Source organism: Martes martes, assembly GCF_963455335.1.
Source record: "Martes martes genome assembly, chromosome: 12".
Lineage (NCBI taxonomy): Eukaryota > Metazoa > Chordata > Mammalia > Carnivora > Mustelidae > Martes > Martes martes.
The window spans coordinates 64,086,083-64,109,603 of NC_137900.1; the positions used below are offsets into that span (position 1 = coordinate 64,086,083).

Here is a 23,521-nt window from a genome sequence, read left to right on the forward strand (position 1 = left end):
GTCCTTGGAGGGCATCTGTTGAAACGCACTGGTAACGCTCAAGACTTGTCTTCACTTTCTGTCATTTCTCCTGCTTCCCCGCTCAGCTCTCCCCATCCTCCGGGTCAGGTACACTGTCACTCCTTCTGGCCTTCCACGTACCCTGTCCTCATATTTTTTTTCTCACTGCGCACTTGACACTGCCTATTGTGGTAATCCATTACTGACAGAACAAACCACTCCAAGATTCTGTGGCTCAGAATAGCAAGCATGTGGCTTAGGACTAGCATCTGAGCTGGGCTCAGCTGGGCAGTTCTGCTGGTCCTGCTGGTGGTCACTCGTGGGGCTGCATTGAGTTGGCAGGCTGGCCGGAGGTTGGGCTCAGCTGGGGAGGTTGGCACATTTGGGATTCTCTGTCTCTCCAGTTCGTCTTGGAGCCTCTCCCTGTCCCCACGGCCTCTGTACATGCTCTCTCTGCGTGCGCTTTCTCCAACAGGGTAGCCAGATTGTACGTGACCGTGCAGGGATCTGAGATGACAAAAGCAGAAACCCCCAGCTTTCTTAAGGTTTAGCCCTAGAACAGGGACAATGCCACCTCCATCACATTCCATAGGAAAGCAAGTCACAGACTTAGCCCTGATTCAAGGGGAGAGGACTTCAGGACGTGCCGCCCCAGGAGTTCCTCATCCACACTCCACACAGCAGGGCTATTTGACTCCAGGTTCATCCCGCTCCCATGAGTGCACCCCCGGAGGGCAGGGGCTATGACCCTAGGGCCAGCACAGTACCTGACACAGAGTGGAGAACTTAGTAGGAAATAAAAGCAAATTCCCCGAAAGGGGTCGGGAAACCTGGTGCTCTGGATGAGCTTTGCCGCAGCATGACGTCTGTCCAGCCATAACCATGAGAGGCTGAACCCGATCAAGATCTTTCGGGCAGGGGCACCTGGATGGCTCAGTGGGTTGGTTAAAGCCTCTGCCTTCAGCTCAGGTCACGATCCCAGAGTCCTGGGATCCAGCCCCGCATCGGACTCTCTGCTCAGCAAGGAGCCTGTTTCCTCCTCTCTCTCTGCCTGCCTCCCTGCCTACTTGTGATCTCTGTCTGTCAAATAAATAAATAAATAAATAAATAAATAAATAAAATCTTTCGGGCAGATATGACATTCTGTGATTTCAGTGGGCACAGTACTGACCATGGGCCCGTGCCCAGCCACATGCCACTTTGGGCTGTTCCCCGGACAGGCCGTTTTTAGGCCTCTCCTGTTCATACGTTATTCTCTCTGCCTGGACAATCCTATTCTTGACCCTCTCACCTTTTCAAGGCCACTGTACATTTTCCACCCTCCTCTGCAGAAGGAGGTCAAGTTAACCATCTCCCCCCTCAAGGCACGTTCATCATTCATTCCACGCGGCGCCCTTCTCCTACTTGGTTTCCCCCTTCATCCCAGACCCTCATTCCTCCCCCAGCCCCTAACACGGTCACTCCTCCAATGTGCTCACATGTCACATGTTACCCATCCTTGCACAACATCCATTCTTCTGGCCATGCGTGGCCATGGCTTCTCCGCCTCTCCATTTTCCCAAACACTGTAGACGTTCTTGGACATCTGTCCTTGCGCACCTGCAGGAGAGTCGCTCTGAGCTGCACTCCAGGATCTGGAACTGCCTGGATCCTAGGGACGGGAATCAGACTAACCAGGAAACAGAAACTGCTTGAGGGTTTGCAACATGGGAATTTGCATGTGGGGAACTGGTTACTCGGGGAATGAAAGGGCTGAGAAGCTTCGTGGGGGAGGACAGTGAGGCAGTCAGAAATGAGCAGCAGTGGGGAAGGGCTACAGGAGCGCCAGAGAGAGGAGGGCTTACCTGGCAAAGCTGGACTCATCACTCACCCATCCTGGCCCCCTGGAGGAGGCACAGCTGCTGCTAGGAGATGCCACCTGAGGCTGAGACGAGGAAGAGTGATGCCCTGGCTTCTCCCTTCCTTCCATTCTCCAACTTCCGGTCAGTGCCTCCCAGTGGAAGTCAGTTGACAAGGAACTTGGGAAATGCACCCTGCAGGGACCAGACCCCCACAGTGCAGAGCCGAGCAGAAGGGGCAAGAGACACTCATCTCCAGGACACAGAGCATGGATGGGGCTGGCTCCTCGGCAGGCACAGACCCAGTGTACGAGAATCTGCCAGACTGCTCTCCAGATGGCTCCCAGGCCCCATCCTTCACAGCACTGAGCATTATCCAACCTTCTAATTTTTTTTTAACTGATGGGTATGAAATGGAATCTTGCTGTTGTAGTTTGCATTTTTCTCAATGACTCGTGAGGTTGAGCGTCTCAGCTCATACTTAAACTAGTTTTACTTCTGTGAAATGGCCTCTTCCTGGTTTGCAAATAGTTCTTGTATAATCTAGCTATTAACCCCTTAGGAATCCCTTATCAGATTTGGGCACTGAAAACATCTCCTCCCTATCTGTTAACTTTGTGACTATCATTTAAAAAGAAATCTTTAAGGGTGCCTGAGTGGCTCAGTTAGTTAAGCGTCTGCCTTCGGCTCAGGTCATGATACCAGGGTCCTGGGATTGAGTCCCCACATCAGGCTCCCTGCTCAGCAGGAAGCCAGCTTCTACCTGCCCTGCTCCCCCTGCTTGTGCACTCTCTCTCACTGACAAATAAATAAAATCTATAGAAAGACAAAAAATGACTAATTTTGGTGTAATCAAATCCACAGTTTGCCGGCACTGTCACCTTGGGCCGGTCGTGTCCCTGGGTTTGCTGTGCTATATAATTCTCTAAGCGTACAAATGCAGAGAGAGGGGAAGAAACTTGGTCTTTTCTCCAGGTTGCCTATGTGTCCTGGTTTCCAGCTGTTGTTGCCTCAGGGAGATGTTCTCTGCTCTGTACCCAGGCTGAGTATTCATCACTAAAGAAGGCTTTGTTTTCCGGGTGTCAACTTCCCAGAGAACATACTAGACATTGTCTTCACAAACAACACCATGGTTGCAAAAAGCAAGGCAGAATATGAAGGAAAGATGCCTGCAATAAAATCGGTTTCCAAACTGGGTCCCTCTCAGGAAACTGTAAGGAAAGGAAGTAAATAGGAAGTCGAAAGTTGGCATTTCTCAGTTCTCACTTTTCTCAAGTGTCATATCTCAAGGAAATAGACATATCTCAAGTTCATATTCATTTCCCTAATTTCTTTAAAGTGTTTAGAAAGTCATACATTCATAATTGTGGCAAGACAGAAGGAGATTTGGACGCATGTCAGACAGACACCACTCCAACATGGGGCTGATCTGGGGTTTCCCACGTCACTCCACTGCTTTGAGCTTAGTATCCCCCAACCTGGAAAATGAGATTTACCATGGAAACATTCCCAAAGAAGCTTCAGAGACTGGAAATGAAGTGTTCACAATTTTTACAGATTTTTAAAAAATATTTTATTTATTTACTTATTTGAGAGAAAAAGAGAGAGAGCAAGCGCATGAGTGGGGAGAGGGCAGAGGGGCTGAGGGAGAAGCCGACTCCCCCTGAGCAGGGAGCCCTATGTGGGGCTCGATCCCAGGACCCTGAGATCATAACCTGAGCTAAAGGCAGACACTTAACTGACTGAGTCACCCAGGTGCCCCACAATTTTTACAGATGTTTAAAGCACCTACTGAGGGTTAAGCACGAAGTTTTCTTTTTCTCACTTAATTTTCACAGTCATCCCAAAAGGAGAAATTTATTATCCCCATCTCACAGATGAGAAGGCTGAGAGATTCAGAGGTTCAGAGAGTTCCCAGGCTCAAACATCTGGGGTTGCTGCACCCCTGTCTGTAGACTAGAAACTGTTGGAGGAAGTCACCCAGGAGATGTGACCTCTGGTTGACCTGGGAGCTGTACCCTGGAGGCTCCGCATCCCTCCCCCGTCCCTGGATGTGGGTTCCGCTTGCCTTCCCTGCTCCCAGAGGCTGCTCCAAGGACAGAGCCTTGGGAGAGTAAGGTGGCACTGAGACCATGTGGATGTACACGTAACTAAACCCACTCAGGCTTCTGTATAAAGTTTTAAGAGATCCACGCCCCTGCCGCCCTCCCAGACAAGCCCTGTATGGAAGTTCCCTTATCAGACAGTTGGGTTGGGGGCTTTAGCTCTCCGATTAGGTATTTCTCAAGTTCTTTCAGACCAAAAAGTAACTCCTGGGAAAAATGAAAGAGCCATAGTCCTCATTTTCCTGCCTGGGAACCAGATCACTGCTGCTGCTGCCCGGGGCTTCCCTCCCCTCCCGCAGCTCAGGCTCTCCCATAGCCCTGGCCACCCCAGGGCTCCCTAAACCCAGCTTCGAGACGCAGGGGCTCCCTTGAGTTGGCAATGCGGTGGTTCCTACAGCTCTGAGCAAGTGGAAAAGGGGTGGGAGGACCTCAGCTACCCCAAGGGACAGAAGGTGAGTGACAGCCCCTGGGAGTGTAGCTTCCCATTCAGGAGAGGTCTCCGCTCGCCAGCCCCTGCTCCACTGCCAGGAGATGAGGCTGCTTATAACCTGGTGGGTGGACACAGGATAGAGGAGCTTGAGGGCAGAACTTGGAAGTCTGAGGGTGGGGTTGGGTGACGTGGTGTCAACACAGCCACGGGCATGCACTCTGTCATTGCTACACCTGGGTGCCACCTGCCAGCTTCAGCTAAGGGTCCTGGGGCCATGACAGGACGGTGGCCTCAGATGCCCCCGCTCTCTGAGGCTGGACAGAGACTACTTCCAGCCAAGCCCTGTTCATAGGAAATTCCCAGGACTCAGCCAGCAAGGAGCTGAAGGGCCAATGCTGATGCTTCTCTGCTCGGGTACGTGTCGGCTGTGGAACCAAGTATCAGGATGACTCTAGGAGCAATGGGTCTTCTTTCCTTTCTTAAAAAATGATTAGCAAGTCATAGAATGTGAGATGGGAGGAACCTCAGCAGTAGTTATGTGGAAACTGCCTCACGGTGCCCCTGGGAAAAAAGGCTCAGAGAGGACAAGCCTGACGGCACAGCAGCCTCTTTGGGCCTGCATTCCCAGCACAGCTCTCAACTCAGAGGATTCCTAGCGGCCCCCGTGAGAAAAGCGTCCATCCCCGGAAGACCTCTGCCGAATCTGGAGCTGCAATGAAAGCGGGATTTTCCTCTCGATTTTGAAAACTCAAAGGCATCACCCTCTCTTCTTTAAAATTGCATCCCGATTCATCTGGGCTCACGTGGTTTGCACAAACCTTGTTGTTCCCAAGAAAACAACAAAGAAATGATGGCTTCCTGAGTCGAATCCCTGGGAGGTGCGGGACTCAAGAAACGTTCTGCTTTTCATTTCACAGAGCCCGTGGGGAACCAGTGAAATCCCAAGCCTCATGTTTCCTGGGGAGCGACATGACAATGCCAGAGCAAATACCAAAGGCAGCAGTGATTGGCGGAGAGGAAAGAAGGGGACCTGAGAGGTGGGGAGCTTAGATCCAAATGCCTGTCTTGTCATCGACTTGCTGTGTGACCTCAGGCAGGCGCCATCCCATTCTGGGCCTGTTTTCTCTCATAATTTGGAGGAAAGATGAGATGCTCTCTAAGCACTCTTCCAGCGTCAGCGCTGCCCGGGGTTCCGGGCCCTCCCATCGCTGTCCCTGGACACCACCTCCAGCCTTCCCTCTGGGTTTGCAAAGCCTAGGAGGGATGGGAAACCGTCTCCCAGCATGTTTTCTTTCCACTTAAGCTCAGATTTACTAAGTGACTTGTGTGCATTTTTTTGGAAGTGACAGCTAATGGATAAGGAGCACCTTAGGTGCTTTGTCTGGATCTGACCAGGGAAATCAGCAGGAAGACAATCTTGAGATTGCTCTGGGCTGACGTTACCGCTACAGGATGATGTTAATTCTGCTGTTTACAGAAATAAGTCCAGTGTGAGTCGAGGCTTTTTGGTGTTTAAAACCAGATGGTATTTCCTGCCTTGATCAGCCTCAGAGCTTTGGTTCCCATGACAACCCCGAAGTTCCACCTACTGCAACTTCCCCGGTCTCCAAGCGTCTTCCTCTTCCACCGTTGTGCCAGGGTCCCTGGAGAATAAAGCCACTAAGTAGCATGTGCACAGCACTTTACAGTTTACAACGCACTTCAGTATTTATTGTCTCACTCACTCCTCACCACAGCCTCGCTGGATAGCGTTGCTGTTCTCTCCATTTCACAGATGGGAAAACCAAGGCCTCAGAGATGAGCTGATCTGCGCTCTTAGCCCAAAGTAGTGTCAGCAGGACTCAAACTCTGAAACTCATGTGGGGTCTGCTACAGAATGATGGATGTCCTGCCCTGCGGACCATTTACTTACTTCTGGCTTCTAAGGGGTCAATTCCATACCTATCCTGGGCCTAGGTCAAGGTGCGGCATCCCTTGGCAAGTTCCTTGCCTTCTCTGTGCCTCGTTTTCCTCATCTGTGAAATGGGTAACCCTAATGGAAGGTCTGGATGGCTGAGAGGATTAACTTAGTATGTGTGTCAAAGCACAGTGAGTGCCTGCTGGATTTCGGTGGCCCGAGAAGCCCGGGTGAGTTTCAGTTCTACTCTAACTGGCGTGTGACATTGGGTGGGTCACTTTCTTGTTGGAGCCAGTTTCCCTCTCTGTGTAAGAGCTGAGGGCATCACGGTGTCCAGACGGATGTTGGGCGCCATGAGGTCATGGTGTTCAGACGGATGTTGGGCACGATGAGGTTAATGCACGGAAGGGTACTGGGGAGCACCCTCTCTCATACCATTTCAAGAAGCAAGTCTGTAGTTTCTAAAACAACACCGTGCAAGTGTTACTACCAATCCCTCACACAGACAGCCATGCCCATCGTTCTCCAGTTACAAACTCAAACACTCAGGAAGCTTGGAAAGCTCGCTGAGTGTCAGCAGGAGCCCATTTGAAGGCTTTTTCCCAGGTGGGAGATTTCCATCCAGAGAAGGGATCCCCCAGCCCCGGGCTCTGCATCCTGGAACCCCCACGGGGCTCTGGTGAAAGCTACACCTGATCTCAGGGCTCTCAAGAGAGGATGGAAAAATGTATGCATGTCACATCTTGCTCATCAAAATACCCTTACGGATAATGACCTGTGCATTTCTTTAAAAAAAAAGACTTTTTAAATAAAAAAAGTCAATGCAACCCAGGAAGGTTGGGTGATCCATGTAGAAGTGGGTGACAGAATGTGGATCAAATAGGGCTATTACACAGGTCTAAAGAACACAGGCTGCACCTTGGGCCTTTTGGTCCAATGCATTGTTCTGTGTTCTTCCTAAACAATGGCAGATTGTAAACTGAACCACGTGTGTTAAGCTCATTGCTTTGCAATGAACAAATATTTTCCATTCATTATTGCAGTTCACCTGGCTGGGTGCCTCCTTGGCCCTTACTACCAGTCCATAACCCGGCCCCTCTGACAGCTAACAGCTCAGGGCTCATTAAGGTGGCAGAGCACCATGTCCCCTGCACTGTGACTAGCACAGAGCTCCTTTGGCCCTGACCCCCAAGGAATAGGGAGAGACATGAGTGATTAAAAGCAGCGGATGCCCCACGAGCACTCGCCCTGTGCCAGGCACTGTGCTGAGCTCTACTTCGATTCTCTCAGTTACTTCTCACCCTGCCCTGTGAGCCAGGATTTCTACCAACACACGGGATCGTAAGTTCCATGAAGGCACAGACCTTGCTTTGCTCCCTTGGTGCATCCCCAGGGCCTGAGATGGTGAAGAAACAGAACTTTGGTTACCTGAGGAAGGCTGCCAGCACCCACAGGCCTCTCGGCCAGCCTGGGGCTCCAGGTGGCCTGCTGGGCATTCTCTCAGAGGATCCTGACTCAGGCTCTTGACCACTGTCCGTGGTGAGGAGTTAGTAAAATCCATTTTGCCTGAGGTCATCTCACTGATGAAGCTGACCTACAGAAGCTGCAGCAACATAGGTGTACACCCTCCAGTTCTAGATCCTTATCCATGGCTGAGGTTCCCCTACACACACACACACACACACCCTCCCCCTTTATAAACCCTGCTCACAGGCTGGGTGACCCAGGAGCAGACTCCGAGTGGACATTAGCCCCTGGCATGTGGTTTAAGAGCTGTCTTGGGAGGGACTCTCGTGGTAGGACGGGGGCAAGTGGGACTGGGCAGAGGGAGGCTGGGGCTCAGGGCTGGAGGCTGCTGCGTTGGGGTAAGTGGGAGTTGATGAGGCTGGGCCCCTCAGAGGTATTAACTCGACAGCTGAAGAAGTCCTTCATCCAATGGGTGTCCATGCCAAAACAGAGGGCTTCTGAAAACACTCGTCTGCGACTCAAAGGGAGTGTTTCTGATTGTGATGAAAGTGGAGACAATTATTCGACTGAAAGAGCCTGTGAGTGAGTGAAGCGGAGAAGCTCCGAGGCCCTTGGGGAAAAGTAAGGAGAGCCAGAGAAAGGGCAAGCGGCCTGGAGCGTGTGAGGTTACCTGGTGCCTGGAGAAAGTTCCTGTCTTCCAAATGGATTTCCCTTCCCACAGCCAGGATGAGGCCAGCCCCACTCATGCGTGAGGGTTTTCTGTGCCAGGCCCCAGAAGACACTGGTTTGAGACCCTCTGATGAAGGGCACAGAGAGGAGTGTGTACATGAGTGTGGAAGGGAGAAGGGTGGTTATGATCTGTCACCCTGATGACAAGGTCCAGAAGAGCAGACAGACGGAAGAAGGATGGACAAACAGCCAGGGGCTGAGCTCCCCTCTTCTTTCTTCTTTTTTAAAGATTATGATAAAATGTGTATAACCTAAAACTTACTGCTTTAACCATTTTAAAGTGCACAATTTTGTGGCATTAAGTACATCTGTGATTGACAACCATATCATTATTTAGTTCTAGAACTTCTTCATCGCCCCAAAAAGAAACCCTCTACCCAGTAAGCAGTTACTCCCCATTTCCTTAGCTCCCCCAAACTTTGGCTCTACCAGTTGCCTATTCTGGACATTTCATATGAATGGAATCACGTAACACGGAGTCTCTTGTCCGGTTTGTCCAGGTGGCAGCACATGGCGGCATTCTGTTCCTTTTCAGGGCCGAAAAATATTCCGAGTGGTTGTAGCACATTTTTTTTTATCCCTTCATCTGCTGATGGCAGTCTGTATTGTTTCCACCTTTTGGCTATTGTGAAAGGTGCTCTGAACATCTGCATACAAGTTTTGTTTTGTTTTGAATACCTATTTTCCATTCTTTGGGGTATATACTTATGAGCGGAATTGCTGTGTTACATGGTAATTCTGTATTTAATTTATTGATAAATCACTCCGCCTTCTTTTCATAGAATCACAGGGCGGGAAGGGACCTCAAAAGTGACCTAACACAGTGTTTCTCAGACTCTTAGATTGACACATCAGTAAAACTAGAACTACCGTCACCACCACAGGCTCTTGCTGAGTAGGAACGACTCGTATCAAGGCCAATCCTACAAAATGTGTGTATTGTCAGGTAAGCTCCTCACCTTCTTATTTTTCTCAAGTCATCTCCACCTTTGGGCCATTGGGGAACCAACTGCTGGGTCCAATCCTCATTCAAAATGTGACCCCCCTGCAGCTGTCCTGCTCCAGGCCGGCCCAGTCTCTGGGGGCCCTTCTGGAGGGAGCTCTGCTTCCTGGAATGTTCCTCCTCATGGAAAGCTGGCTCTACTCCCATGGTCTCCCCAGGATCTTTGCCCTGCCCTCGGGGGCCCCACAGATCTTGGCCTTCCTCTGGCTGCTTCTTTCTGCTTCCTGTACATATGCTCTGTGGTGCCGAGTGTGCCACCATGAGGCACTGATGGCAGAAGAGGAGGACACGAGGCAGTCCCTGACTTGTTAGAATTCTTAGAACAAAGAGATTCTCCCAGCTATTTATAGTGTTTCATGAGCATACACAGCCCGCTAGCCCCCCTCCCCGCCCGCCCCACCGGCCTGCCAAAAAATTTTTTTTAAAAATTGTGAACAAGCCATACAGACTAACAGGTTTTATTTTTGTTACTGGCGGGGCTCATACCAATTTAATGTTTCTCTGTGTGTCGAAAGGCAGCAAGACGGCCTGGAGAAAATGTGACCCCCTCCTAAGAGTGAGAGGTGAGCCCTGCATTCAGACCCGCTGTTCCCCGTTACCTGGGGGACTTTGGTGAGATTAATGTCCTTATGCCACAGAACAAACGAACAAAGGGGAATAAAGAGAGAGAGAGAGAGAAACCAAGAAACAGACCTCTTAACTGTAGAAACTAGTGGTTACCAGAGGGGCGGTGGGTGGGGGGACTGGATGAAATAGATGATGGGGATCAAAGAGGACATGATGCATGATGGAAAAACAAAAATCTGTGTGCCATGGTCACTGACCTGGCAGGAAGGGGCTGAGAGAGCTGCCCAACGGGGCAGGTGTGGGAGAGACAGGGCAGCCCTCAGCGGCACCGGCCCACTGTGGGCACCTGCACTGGAAGGGTTGTCACGGGAAGGAAGCCGAGCAGCATTTATGCCTTTGATGAGCAAAATCAACATGGGAAGACAAATTCACAATTATTTAATACACATTTGGCAAACAAAAGTCCTTTAAAGAAATCAAGTCCCTTCATGAGGAAAATAATAATAAAAAGTGATGTTTGATGGTTAGGAACATAGGAACCAGTCGGGAGAGCTGAAACAAAATGGCAACCTGGTCTCATATCAAAGGATACAGCAGCTTTGTGGAGGACTCAAGGCTAAACTTTAGCCCAGTCACCTGGATGGTAGAGACAGGTCTCCCTGAAGAAGACAGCCATGCCCTTTGTCCAGTAGCCCTAGGGACCTGGCTCCGACAGAACTGGGAACCTGGTGGGGTTGGCTCACCCCACTGGGCAGGGCCCTGAGGAGGGATCCCTGGGTGGTTTCTGCCTTAGAAAGAACTGGAGACAGATGAACTGGGATTTCTGCTCTATCCCACTACCGGTGATTCTGTGTTGACTTCCCTTCTGTCATCCCAAGCTTTGATGAATCACTGTCTATACAGATTGGCTTCTTAGACGAGGGGCTGAAATTTCAGGCAGGGTCTAATCCCCTCTTAGGCGGCATGTTCCAGAGGAGCAGACACCCACAGAGGCCAGCGGCGAGTTTGGCAGGCCTTCCAGAAATATTTAAGGAGAACCTGCCCAGAGGAGGTGATTCACCTCCCACCTCCTGGGGAGGAGACTCATTCTCTGGCCTGTCCTACAGAATTTGGTATTGACTTTATCAGGAAAAAACATCGGGTGTCCTTGCATGTTGAACAGGATCTGTTAGTTAAAAAGACATGATAATCTTGCTTGAAATGGACAAGGACAGATGGGCAAGGATGATGCTTCACAACACCTTCAGGCTGGGCTGCAAAATCTTCCCAAGAAGAGTCCCGAGCTTTGGGAGGCGTTCTTGGCGGCATGGGTCAGCGTAGGTGCCCACAGCTGCCTAGTCCGATCCTGGCCTGCATGGCTGTGTCCTTGGGCAGCTCCAAGGTAAGAGAAAATGGAAGGGTTTCCTGCTTCCTCTTTGCTGGATCAGCTCCTGCAATTTGGCTGGAAAGCTTTCCTACTTCTTTCTGTTCACCTTGCTGGGAATCCCAAAGACACAAATCCCCAGAGTCAGAACTGCTGGAGCGTGGGGATATTCTGACAATTCTTGCTTCCCTGGACTCTGAGGCCAGCAGAGCCAGCTAAGCTGCTGCTCCCTCTGGCGGGAGGCCCCTTCTTCTGGCCTTACCCTCTGCTCCCCTCCCTAGCTATGGCTACATCTGGGCAAGTGGGAGGTAGGGGAGAGGAGGACGGGGAGATAGAGAGGGAGGTTGAGACTGACTTCAAATGTGCAACCATAGTGGAGAGTTCTCAAATCTGCATGGCAACGGTTTGAAAAGGCTTTCTCACTTGCATCTGATCTTCAGCACCTTGGAGAGCACTAGCCTCGTCTAACCAAAAGGGAAACTGAGATTCAAGAAGAAAAAGCCAGCTGTTACCCAGTAACTGGCTGAGCGAAAACCCAGTGCTAGGATTGACTCTAGATTCAGTGCTCTCTCCAGGGGGACAGACTGTTTCTATGCATTTTTAAAAACCCAAATCAAAAAACAAAACAACAATAAAACCCAACCCAAATCAGAAAAACAGGTATCTAACAACCCAAGCAACATGTAGTGCACAAATGTTATATACAGACCAACTTCACACAGGCTGTCCCTGTCTGGGGGCCCGCTGGCCTCATCTGCTAGCCCTCTCCTACTGGGCCAAACCTCAGCCGTCACAGACGATGTGCTCAGAGCCACGGACCTAGCACAAGCCTTCATTATAAGACTCCTCACACAGCACTGCAACGCATTTACATGCTTGTCTCTTCGAAGACACTCTGGGCTCTTTGAGGGCAGAGATGTGCATATTTTCATCTCTGGATCCAAAACACAAGTAAGGGCAGGCACAGGCTGGATGCTCAGTGCATGTCTGGTGAATGTAAGCATTCTCCTTGCAAAACTAGCTGGCTTCTACCTAATGGTCTGGCACCGAAGGAAGGAGGTGGGAGCATCCCCTGGCTGGCGGGGGGTGTGGCACAAACACACAGCACACACCAGTGGGGCTACAGCACTAAGGCTGGGGAACAGGGCCCTCTCCCCTGCAAAAGATGGAAAGTCCTCTGAGCCAGGTCCCAATCACCCAAAAGCCAGGGGACTCCCCAACCCTGATGTCCTACTGCCAAAGCAGGGCCCCTCTGCCAGGAGATGCTGGGCACAGAGGAGGACTGAGGAACCCTGACCTAGCTGAAGCCCTTGAGTGCCCCCTCATTTGACTCCCAGCAGCTGAGTCCTCGTGGCTGCCACTGTCCCAGTCAAAGAAGGCTTCCTGGACAGCGTCCTAGGAACCTGTCTTGCAAGAGCACCATGAAGAAGTGCTCTGTGAGCAAACATATGGGAAATGCTACATGTTACACAGCCGCCTCCAAGAGGCCCTACAAACGCAGGCAAGCTGAAGGTCCTGAGATGTCCTGCAGCAAGACAATCATGTAACTGGACTTTAACTCAGTGCCTGCCAAACCTATCCAATCACAAAGTGCCTTACCCCACTTTCACATACACACTCCCTTGATTTTTCTTTATGAAAAATCCATTAACATCCCATGGAAGTAGTGTTCCAAGGAACCCACTTTGGGGAATGCTGGTTCAGGTCACTGAGCAAGGGAAACACTTACTATGGAAGAGAATGGCCTCTTACAGGCCGGTGGAGCAGTGGGGGGCGGGATACATGTGCGGCAGGGGAGTGTCACCAGGAAGGGGAAGATCATGCCCCAGAAAGTGTGCCAGAAATCTCTCACCGGGCAGCACACAAACTGCCTGGGAGAAAAAAACCTTAGAACCACTTGAGTCCAGTGGAAAAGACAAGAGAAGCACCTCTCCCGAGCCTCAGTTTTCCCGTCTGCAAGATGTGAATCAGCCCTGCTCTGTCTGGGCCATCAGATGAGGAAAGCTGCCCCCACCAGCACAGTTTGCGTGTGTGGCGGATGTTCAGTCAAACATACCTGGCAGCATGCTGCGCGGATAGGGGGCTTATGGAAAAACCAGCACAGCAGCAGGAAGCAGACACAGAACCTCGGAGCATGTAACTCAGAAGCCAGTGTATTTCAGGGGCAAACAACCTTTGGCCTATTGAGAACAAAGCCTTGGAGACATCAGTACATTACAACACTGAGGATACCCGATGCCTCCAGCTCCGGACGTCTACGTGGATCAGTGGAAAGGCATGGACCTGGAAGCCCACCAGAGCCAGGTCTGGGCCAGCTCTGCCCACACTGGGCTGTGTAACTGGCATGCAGCTTCACTCTGTGGGTCTCCCAGATGTGCAGGGCTCTCCAGGGTGACAGAGAGGATGGACGACACTGACCTCAAGCTGCTGCACGCAGTACGTGCACAATGACCATGTCTCCTTAAAGGCCTGGTTTTGAGGGCTATTTACAAATAAGCCTGTCAGTGACGGCTAAAGTGCAGCCTCCTCCCGGGAGTGTTGCAAGTAGGCTGCTGCCGGTGGGAGGATGGGAGGAGGGAGGAGGAGCTGTCTCAACGGGCAGGGGTGGGGGAAACATGAGGTGGTCAGAGCTGACCCACAAAGCCAACGGAGGGGGAGCAGGCCTTCGTGGCTGGGGAGGGACATGAGCGCCCACACCTCCCAAGGAGATCAGCACGCAGCCTGGTGGAGCTCATGGCAAAGACAAGAACTCTGTGAAGGCTGCTGGCTACTGGGTGCTTTGTACAGACTAAAAGCTTTCTGCACAGCAGCTCTCAGCTCTGAGCAAGAGGCCAAGTGACCTGTCCCAGGCCATGCAGCTGGCCAGCCACAGGGCTGGAGGTGAACTTTGAGCCTGAGTTCTGCCACGCCGCCTCTTGAGGTTGGGACCGACCATTCCTGTCCTCTCCTGCCTATAGAGGTCCCCAAGGATGGGACTGGCTCTAGCTTGTCTCTGTAGCCCCAGCATCCAGCATGTTACACAAATGCAGCAAGCATTGGCCAAATGACTCACTTGAAAACACTTCTAAAAGCTACTGTCGGAGCTCTGCAAATGTAATAGGGGCAGAAAACCGTAAGGACCAATTCCCTTCTGAGGAACATAGCATTAACAGGGTGTAACAGAAATTCCAAACACCTGGCTTCTTTGTCTAGAAAATTTGAGCACCAAAGTCCCTCCACAGTACAATATATTAGGGTCTTCTGCTCCCCCTTGAAGTGCAGGAGAGCCTATGGCGACATGGCATGAGCAGAGTAGACTATCGGAGCTTCCTCCTGCCCGACCCCAGATCTTGCAGGTGAGGACACTGACGGCCAGAAGGGAGAAGGGACGTGAGATCACAAAGCAGGCCTACTCTTTTTTTCCTACAGAAAAGCCTGCCATCGCAATACAGACAAACACATTCAACGCACACATCCTGAATACCTGCTGTGTGCTGTATGCAGTCGGTGCAGCCGAGTGTTAGAACGGAGTCATAAACAAGCGGTAAGGGACCCTGGGGCCTGAAAAGTTACTTCTGGGTAAGGGAGTCAAGGAAGGCGTCACTGGATTGGTGACTTGGATCACAAAGTACAAGTTAGAAGTTTTATGGGAAGATGTGTCAGGGAAAGCTAAGCTTCCTTTAAAACATGCAGCCACCCTTGCTGAGTGTAGACTTGCTGCTGGGCAGCCACCACCTGAGCAGACTACATTTCCCTGCCTCCTTTGCAGCCAGGTGGGGCCACGTGACTACCGGTGGCCAATGGAACTTGAGCAGGAGTGGATGGAGCAAGAACAGTGGAGAGGAATGTGGTTAAGAATGGCTGTGCCTTCTCCACCATCCCTTTCCCCTTTGTGCCAGCAAGAAGCAAAGATGCTGAGGCCCCTGGGGATGACAGGGCCACAAGGTGAAAGGAACTGGGTCCCCAAATTACAGTGGGAAGCCACCTGCCAAGCAGCAGCAGCCATATCGGACTTCATATGAGGATAAGTCTACCGCGTTTGAGTTTGTTACAGCAAGAGCATCACAGAGAAGAGAAGGGAAGACAGGCATTTGGGGTAGAGGGACGTGACAAAGGCACAGTGGTGTGACCAACAGAGGCGTGCTTCAGGGAATGGGGAGGAGTTGATGGTGGCTGGAGCACGGGCAACGTGAGGGCAGCACTGGGATTCAGAAAGCTCAGGCTGGTCACCACAGAAGGGAGGATCATGTACAGGGATTGTTTCCTGGGGCCCTGGTGTTGCTGGCACTGCTCTCAAAGGAAGAGTGGAAGTTGTGAATGGTTTCCTGTAAAATTTGTCTCTCGCGTCCCTGTGGAGGAAATCGAAAACAGACACAATGTCTTGTTAAATCTTTTAACTATTAGTTCAATTGACATAGTGTTGGTAATGCTCAACTCATATTTGAGAAACCCATGGGTGTTGTGGGGAAAATAAATTATCTAATTAAGACAGTACTGAGTTTAATAAAAACACGCTGGCTCAGAATGTCCCCCAGCACCCACAATTCCAGCATGTCAAGGCTGGAAAGGGCCCCCAACATGCAGGGGTCCAACCCCCCCAGACAAGGACAGGACACAGAGCCCGGGGAGCAGGACTGACTTAGCCCAGGTCACATGGCCTGGAACGGAGGTTGCCTCCCAACTCACTCTGTGTGTCTTTCTAGCTCTCAGATTTCCAGGGAATTGAGTGGGAGTGGAATTCTTTCTGCTACACAGGGAGTTTGAACTGCTGTACCCCACCCTTGCCCAAAAGATGTCAGATTGCTCTTGGCAATGATTCATGTCTCACTCTATCCCCGCAGCATTCCCCCCACAACACTACCCCTTAACACACACGTTTTGAGATGGGAAAAGAGGGAGGATGTGGATGTTTCTTTCAGCCCAGAGAACATCTTCACTGAATACCTGGCCAGGAGGCAGTAATACACAGAGACCAGAGACTGGAACCAAACAGCCTGGGTTCAAATCCCATTCCTCCCATTTACTAGCCGAGTGACCCTGAGCAAGACACTTAGTCTCTCTGGGCCTTAGTTTCCCTATCTATAAAATGGGGATAATAATAGTACTCAAATGGTTGCTGGTGACATCAGATCCTGTGTGGACAGCAGGAGGCTGACAGGTCCTGTCCTCCAGAGGATAGCAGTGTGGACTAAACACATATTTTTTTAAAACCAACAAATGTGGTCAAAATGTAAAGCAGATTAAAAATGAATAATCTCTGGCAGACTGTTCTCTGCTAAGAGTAAAAAGGGAAAAAAAGAAGTCCACTGAGTGAGCTCAGACTTCAAATTTTCTCTTCTTTCATTTCGTGGACTCTTCAGGCCCCAGGGGACCTCTACCACCATCCAGGCCTCCTAGACACTTGAGCAGGCAGTAAGACCGCCCGGCATGCCAATCCTTCCAATTAAGTTAAATAAGCTAGAAAAATACCCCCGGAGTCCAACAACACAAACCTAAAGGCTGCAGGGCAGAGGGCAAGGCAGGGACGTGGGGTCAGAAGACGGCGAGTCCCTATTCAACGGTTCCCTCGAAGTGGCGTCCCAGGCAAGACCCCGCGCTGCCGGACTTCCTATCTGCAAATGGCGGACAGGAGGACATGCTGGGACTGTGAGGAGGCTTGACCCGGGATAATGAACAGGGTGACACCGGGCAAACTGCAGAAGGCTAAAAAACTAAACAGGAGCAATGATGGCCATGTGACTATGACATGCTACGTTAGCCTGAACCACCTGAGAGACGAGGTCAGGCCCAGCCAGGGTTCCAGCACTCTGCCTCCTACTAAGGAGAGAGCCCTAGACAAGGAAAACCCTAACTGTTCCCCGCGTCCACGCTGACTGAAGACGATGACAATAATTGCCCCTTAGAAACCCCTGCGTTTCAAAGGACCTGCCTGATAATTCCTAAAAAGCAAAAAGTGAATGGCCATGAAACGTAGAAAAACGTATTCAGTCTAACCAGTAGTTAAAGAAATACAAATTAAAATGAGGCACGCTTTTTGGCCTCCAAATTAATAAACATCTAAGAGCAAACCGAGAGCACTCAGTGCTGGCGGGGATCTGCTGACACCGAAGCCACATGCCCCCAGCTGGTGGGAAGTTCACTGGCTCTTTCTGGAAAGTAATTCAGGAGGAAGTGCCCTATACCTTGATTTAGACTCTTTGACTCCACGAGTCCACTTTTAGACATCTATTCTGAGGAGATAATTAGAAAGCCTTATACACAAAGTTGCCCACTGCAGCACTATTAATAGAAAGTTCGGATATCCACATATCCAACAAGTAGGGATTTAAAATAAGGTAATTTTAGTACATCCATGCAAATGTATTCTATTAAAAAGAGTTTTTAATGACACAGGTAACTGCATATATTTAATGTTAAATGAAGAAAGGAGGAGGTAAAATTATAGATCCAAATTTATCTCCGCAGAGAAAAATATTTGGCAGCAAACACTGCAGTGATCTTCCCAAATGTGAACAGCACTGGCCTCTGGCTGGTTGGATCGTGATTCCTCTAAGAACTCTTTTGCCCTCTCTGGCACTGTGCAAACTTGGTAAAATGAATGTGTGCTGCTTTGATAATCACACACACACACAAGATGGCAAGATTGCAATGGCTTTGGACCAACGAAAGGTGAAATTCAGGTGAAGTTTCTGGTTGACTTTCTCCAACATATAAACTGTTTGAAACTAGTCAACTAATAAGCCCACTCGAGTACACATCACAACTTGCATACTGGCGGTGGGGGGTAGGCTCAGCCGGAAGGCCCGTGGCATGTAAGACTGCGGACCCATGCTGCTTTCCTGGTATTTTCACCAACAGAACAAAATAAACATAAAACCTTTTAGGTTAAAATGTTCTAACTATTTTTTGACTGTGCAAGAAACACATTTTAGGTTATAACCTTGTTACGTGTAAATATGTACAACTGAACAAATTTTACCCTCCTACCTGCAAAGAATGCTGACATTTTATACGCTATTGTTTTTTAAAATGCTGCTGGGGAACCACTAAATTGGGTCCACAACCCCCCACCATGCTGCAGACCACAGCCATGAAGACTCTGGTGGACAAGGAAAGCTGGGCCTCCCTCCCTCGGGTCCTGGTCTGGGTTCTTGAATGTGTCCAGAGCATCAGAGCCACCGAGGGGGTCCCTCTTGGCTGAGGCTGGGTTGCAAAAGAGAAAGTATGGACGTTGAAGAGGGAGTGAACACCTGTAGCCATCAAGAAGGAGGAAGGATGCCCTGAAGTCGGGATGAGGCGGGGCCAGCCCAGAAGAGCTGAGGCCCAGGGCCTCCAAAGGCCATCCAAAGGGCTCCTGGAAGCCAGGCTCAGCCTGAGAACTTCTTTCCTCTAAGAAGCAGCGCATAGCTGCAACGGTCACCCCGGGGTTGAGCTGTTTTTGTGATCTTTAGCTTCTCCCAGTCATGCTTTTGCTCTAGGACACACTGTGATGCACGGTCCTTACGTCCACTGGACTTTGCCTGGTAATTCAGACCTTCTGCCCCTATTTCCATGTGGAACTGGCTGACTTTGAGGGTAGATGCTGCCCGTGGGAGGGACGTGGGTGGGGCGAGCAGGCCCTTTGGTCTGGTGGGTCAGAAGCACCCAGGTCTCTTGGTTGAGAGCTGGTCAGCTGGCGCCCTGCCCCCCAAAAGACCACTGTTACAGAAGGAAGGTGTCCCCACCACCCAAACTTCTATGTTGAAACCCCAGCCCCAATGGGATGGTGTGAGGTGGTGGGGCCTTTGGGAGGTGACGGGGCTTGGATGAGGTCACAGGGTGGGACTCTCACGATGGCAACAGTGTCCCTAGAAGAAGATAGAGGAAAGACCTCGCTTCCCTGCTCTCTGCTGTGTGAGGATACGATAAGAAGGTGGCAGTGGGCAACTTGGAGGGGGACCCTCACAGATCTCAACCACACTGGCAGGTTGGTCTGGGACTTGCAGCCGCGAGGCTGTGAGAACCAACTCCTGCTGTTCCCGAGCCACCTGGTAGATGGTCCTTGGAGATGCAGCCTGAACTAAGAACCACGAACCTGTTGATGCTTCTGCTTCTCTAGGCTGGGCCTTGTTTGGTGCAGCACACAGACTGCTATAGGAATAGAGTATGGGGGCAATGAATGGGAGAGAAAATGAAAAAGGTCCCGGTCTGGGCAAACATTAAAAAAAATGTTCTCCTCCGGAGTCGGCTTGAGCTGCCACATCATCCACTCTGATCACAGCTGTTAATGTTCCTGAGATTCGCAAGCCAGTCCAGTCTGCCTCCTTTCTGTGATCCTGGGCCACAAAGGCCAGGATCATTGAGGGCAGCAGGGAGGCTCTGGAAGCATTAGCAGCTACCATCTACCATGCCCTGGGCTAGGCTCTTAGTGACACCGAGCTCCTGGCCTGTCCTCTCAACCCCTCCATGGTCCTCACTGGTGCTACATCTAGAACCTCTCCTATCCTCCTTCAACTGGCTTGGCTTCCCCCACCTCCATGCTCTCTTTGGCTCACAAGTCTGGCCTCTGGAGGCCAGAAGCGGGAAAGGTCCTGCAAACCTTGGGCCAGATCCCCCTACCATCACTCAGCCACCCACTCCCCAAAGCCCTTGCCCTTAGCTGATTGGGTCACCCTCAACCACCTGGAGGCCTCATCTGTCCCATCTGGGCTCCCCGCACACCACACCACCTGCTCTCAGGTCCAGCACTCCCTGAGTTCTTGAAATGTACTGCACCTCCACTCACCACAGGGAATTTGCATACAAGCTTCCCTCTGCCTGGTCTGCACTATTCTACCCTCTACCCAAAGTTTCCCATCTTTCTTTCCATCCCAGCCCTCCTGCTACTTCCTTGGGGATGTCTTCCAGGACCTTGTCTTTCCACCCCTCGCTCAAGGTCAGGAGCTCTCCTTCATACGCATCTGTGGCTTACACCGAGGCAGGGCAGCATAGTGGTCGACAAACCAACTCCAGGTTCCAACTCTGGCTCTGCCACTCACCAGTAGTGTGATCTCAGTCCAGTTCCTTAACCTCCCTCTGCCTCAGTTCCTTCACTTATGAACTGGACCCGGCCTCAGTGGCTTTTGTGAAGTTAAGCAAATGACTAGATGTGACTGCTAAGAGCGGTGTTGGGCACAAAGTAGCCTCAGAGGTCAACATCCACGTCACGCTTGGGACATGGCAGAGAATCCAAGGGCTACTTTTCATGACTCATGACTAAATCAATGCTCCGGGGATGCCTGGGTGGCTCAGTTGGCTAAAGCCTCTGCCTTCAGCTCAGGTCATGATCCCAGGGTCGTGGGATTTAGCCCCGCATCGGGCTCTCTCCTCAGCGGGGAGCCTGCTTCCTTCTCTCTCTGCCTACTTGTGATCTCTGTCAAATAAATAAATAAATAAAAATCTAAAAAAATAAAATTAAATCAATGCTCTGAAGACTAGTGCTTGCTCTGGTTCATCGATGCCCCAGCACCACCCTGGGGCTTCACCTCCCTGGCTAAGCCCTTACTACCATCCAAGACTGGCCCACTTCTAGCAACTTCCAGCAACTTCCATGCCTGCCTCACACCCCCCCCCCCCCGCCCTCTCCTCACATTTCATAGCAGAGCTGAAACAGTGCTGGTCTGGGAGCCAGGGCTCACTACCTACCCCTGAGCCTCAGCTTCCCCGTCTGTAAAGTGAAGCAGCCTGGGCCCACGGAACAGATGAGCTGTGTCTAGCAACAGGCCACTTACAGAAGAAAAAGAACAGACAGTAAAAACTCAAGGTAAAACACAGGCGCCAGAAGCACTGCCAACTAAATCACTTGGAAGGACCACCTTGCAGCCTGTAAACAGGTAAAACAGTAATGATGATGGCGACAGCAAGAGGCCCGACCCCACCTCCCCACAACCCCAGTGGGGCCGGCAGGAGCCCCCCGTGCCCAACACGGTGCTGGGGGAACATACAAAGAGGACCCGAGTGCAGGTCCTGCCTCGCTTGCCTGCCCACCTCTCCACCTGGGCACACCTCCCTCCCCGAGGCTCTGTTCCCTCACCAGCTGGACAAGGCAAGTGTGAGGATCTGGCCTCCGGATTAACTGGGGAAATGTATGGGAAGCGTCTTGTGAATGATAAAGGGTTACATGAATATTTATTTGCTGCTGGCACTCTAAGTCTGTTCAATATTTCTGTGCCTACCCAGCAATACACAGAAAGAACCGTAAGACCGGTCACACTCTCTGACACGACCTCGAGTTGTGGAACACAGCCCGAGGAATAAAACAACAGAAGAGAAAGGAACAAGGCAGAGATATCCATTATAGCGCTATTTGTAATGGCAAAACCCCAGACACGGCGTGATTGTCTAACAAGAGGGGGGCTGTCAGGCCGAGCGTGAAACAGCAACAGGTAAGCAAGTCCTATCCATTGTTGGAGACAGAAACGTCCATCCCACGTTAGGGAAGAAACCAGGAAGCAAAGGAGCTTGAATAGCCCAACAGCAACTGGGCTAAGGTTTGCAAAGTGAGTGGTGATTCGCTTCTCATGCTTTTTTTTTTAATTGTTTCTTGCATGTGTGCCTTTGATGGGGGTGCATTGTTAATCTTTGGTTTAAAGCTGGTGAAACAGAAATTTAACATTAGACAAAAATGTAGGATGTCAACAATAACAACAGTGATTGACGGGTCTATGAGTGGCAGGGGCGCTGTTAAGCATTTTGGTCCTGGCAACGACCCCACCACCCGCAGTGGATGAGAAAAGCAAGGCTCAGAGAGGTGATGACTTCTAGGAGACACAGTGAGTAAGAGGAGGAGTGGGCTCACCCCCAGGAAGACCTGACTCCAGGGACCCTCTTAGACGATGGCTTTGCTTCCACTGTACGCTGGAGGGCAATACCCAGCCACGTGGGTTGAAATGACCATAGGGAGTATTTTTGCTAACTCTATGGGAAGAGAGATCTGGAAAAGGAACGAGGAGGTGGGGAACACTCGGTGGTGAGAAGTGTGCACATGGGGCCGCCCTCTGCCAGATGTGCCAGAGGAGACAAAATCAGACCACAGATGTCCTCAGGAACACGGAGGGCTTAGTAAGGCTCCTAGTGGAGCTCTCTGCTCTTTGAAACAGGAGAAAAGGATTGAGAACAATACCTTGCCCGCGTTCAGTTCAGAAATCGCTGCCAAGATCTGCTGCCTGGATCCATCTGTCTTAATACCCAGCTCCTTCAAGTCGCCGTCGGTGAGCGTGAGGAAGGCTTCCATGTCCACCTGGAAAGAGAGAACAGGGATTCGTTACCATCTGCTGGGTGCCACGCCTCGTTTTTTCCCCTATCCACACCAGAAATATCATGATTATGAGCTATTAGTGCTTATTAGCAGTGAATTAATTATGATTTACTTTATGATGACTCTATGATGAAAGTTTAGTTGAAAGGATTACGAAGGACTAATTCTCCTCAGCTCTAGGCCTGGGAATCCCGGAACAGGTGTACTGTAGAAAGACTCTCGACCATTGCACAAGGAAGGGGAGTCTCTGAGAGCACAATCTGGGTGGCCGGCATGCTGCAGATCCAAGGGTGCTCTTAGAAGTTTGAACCCAGGTGGCTGCACTTGCCCAGAGATCGGAAACCGCACAGAAAATGCACATATATGGCGGGACTCAGCATGTTTTCCCCCCGAGGACGAGGGAGAGGTAGAATGTGGAAAGACAGAGTGAGCAAGTCAGCAAGCAGAAGCGATAAAGGGAAGAAGCGCCACGGAGAACCGAAGCCGAGAAGGGCTCAGAACAAGGGCATCTCAAAGCCACACGACCCTTGGCTGCTATAGGGGAAACCCTGACATTTCTGTCATCCCAGCTTGGGCCTCAGCTCCAGGCGAAGAACCAACAGGTTGCCCTGCTATGTGGCTGGTGTGTTGCCACGTCTGTCCTGCTCAGAGGCAGCAAGCACAGCAGGTGGAGGCCGGCTCTCCACACCCCAGGTCTGTCCCGGAGCCTCACTGTCAGGTGACAACGGGAGGACACAAAAGCTAACACCGTGTGAGGCACTTTCTGACTATTTGGCACAGACTCAGTCGTTTAAGCCTTATGACATAAGGTGAGATGATTATTATCTTCTGTTTGGGGGGGATGGGGAAACTGAGGCACAGAGAGATT

At 50.9% G+C, this 23,521-nt stretch overlaps 1 protein-coding gene across 2 annotated transcripts in view; it reads right to left on the minus strand.

Annotated features, from left to right (window-relative positions):
• Window positions 1–15,622: 15,622 nt before the first annotated feature.
• Window positions 15,623–23,521, minus strand: part of ANKS6 (ankyrin repeat and sterile alpha motif domain containing 6) — a gene marked incomplete at both ends in the record, with an annotated part of 43,614 nt that continues 35,715 nt past the window's right edge. For both annotated transcript variants that reach the window (XM_080819648.1, XM_080819647.1), the window contains 2 exons: window positions 15,623–15,727; window positions 22,519–22,635. In XM_080819648.1, the coding sequence (XP_080675774.1) occupies window positions 15,623–15,727; window positions 22,519–22,635 (222 nt within the window). The remainder of the gene's footprint in view (window positions 15,728–22,518; window positions 22,636–23,521) is intronic.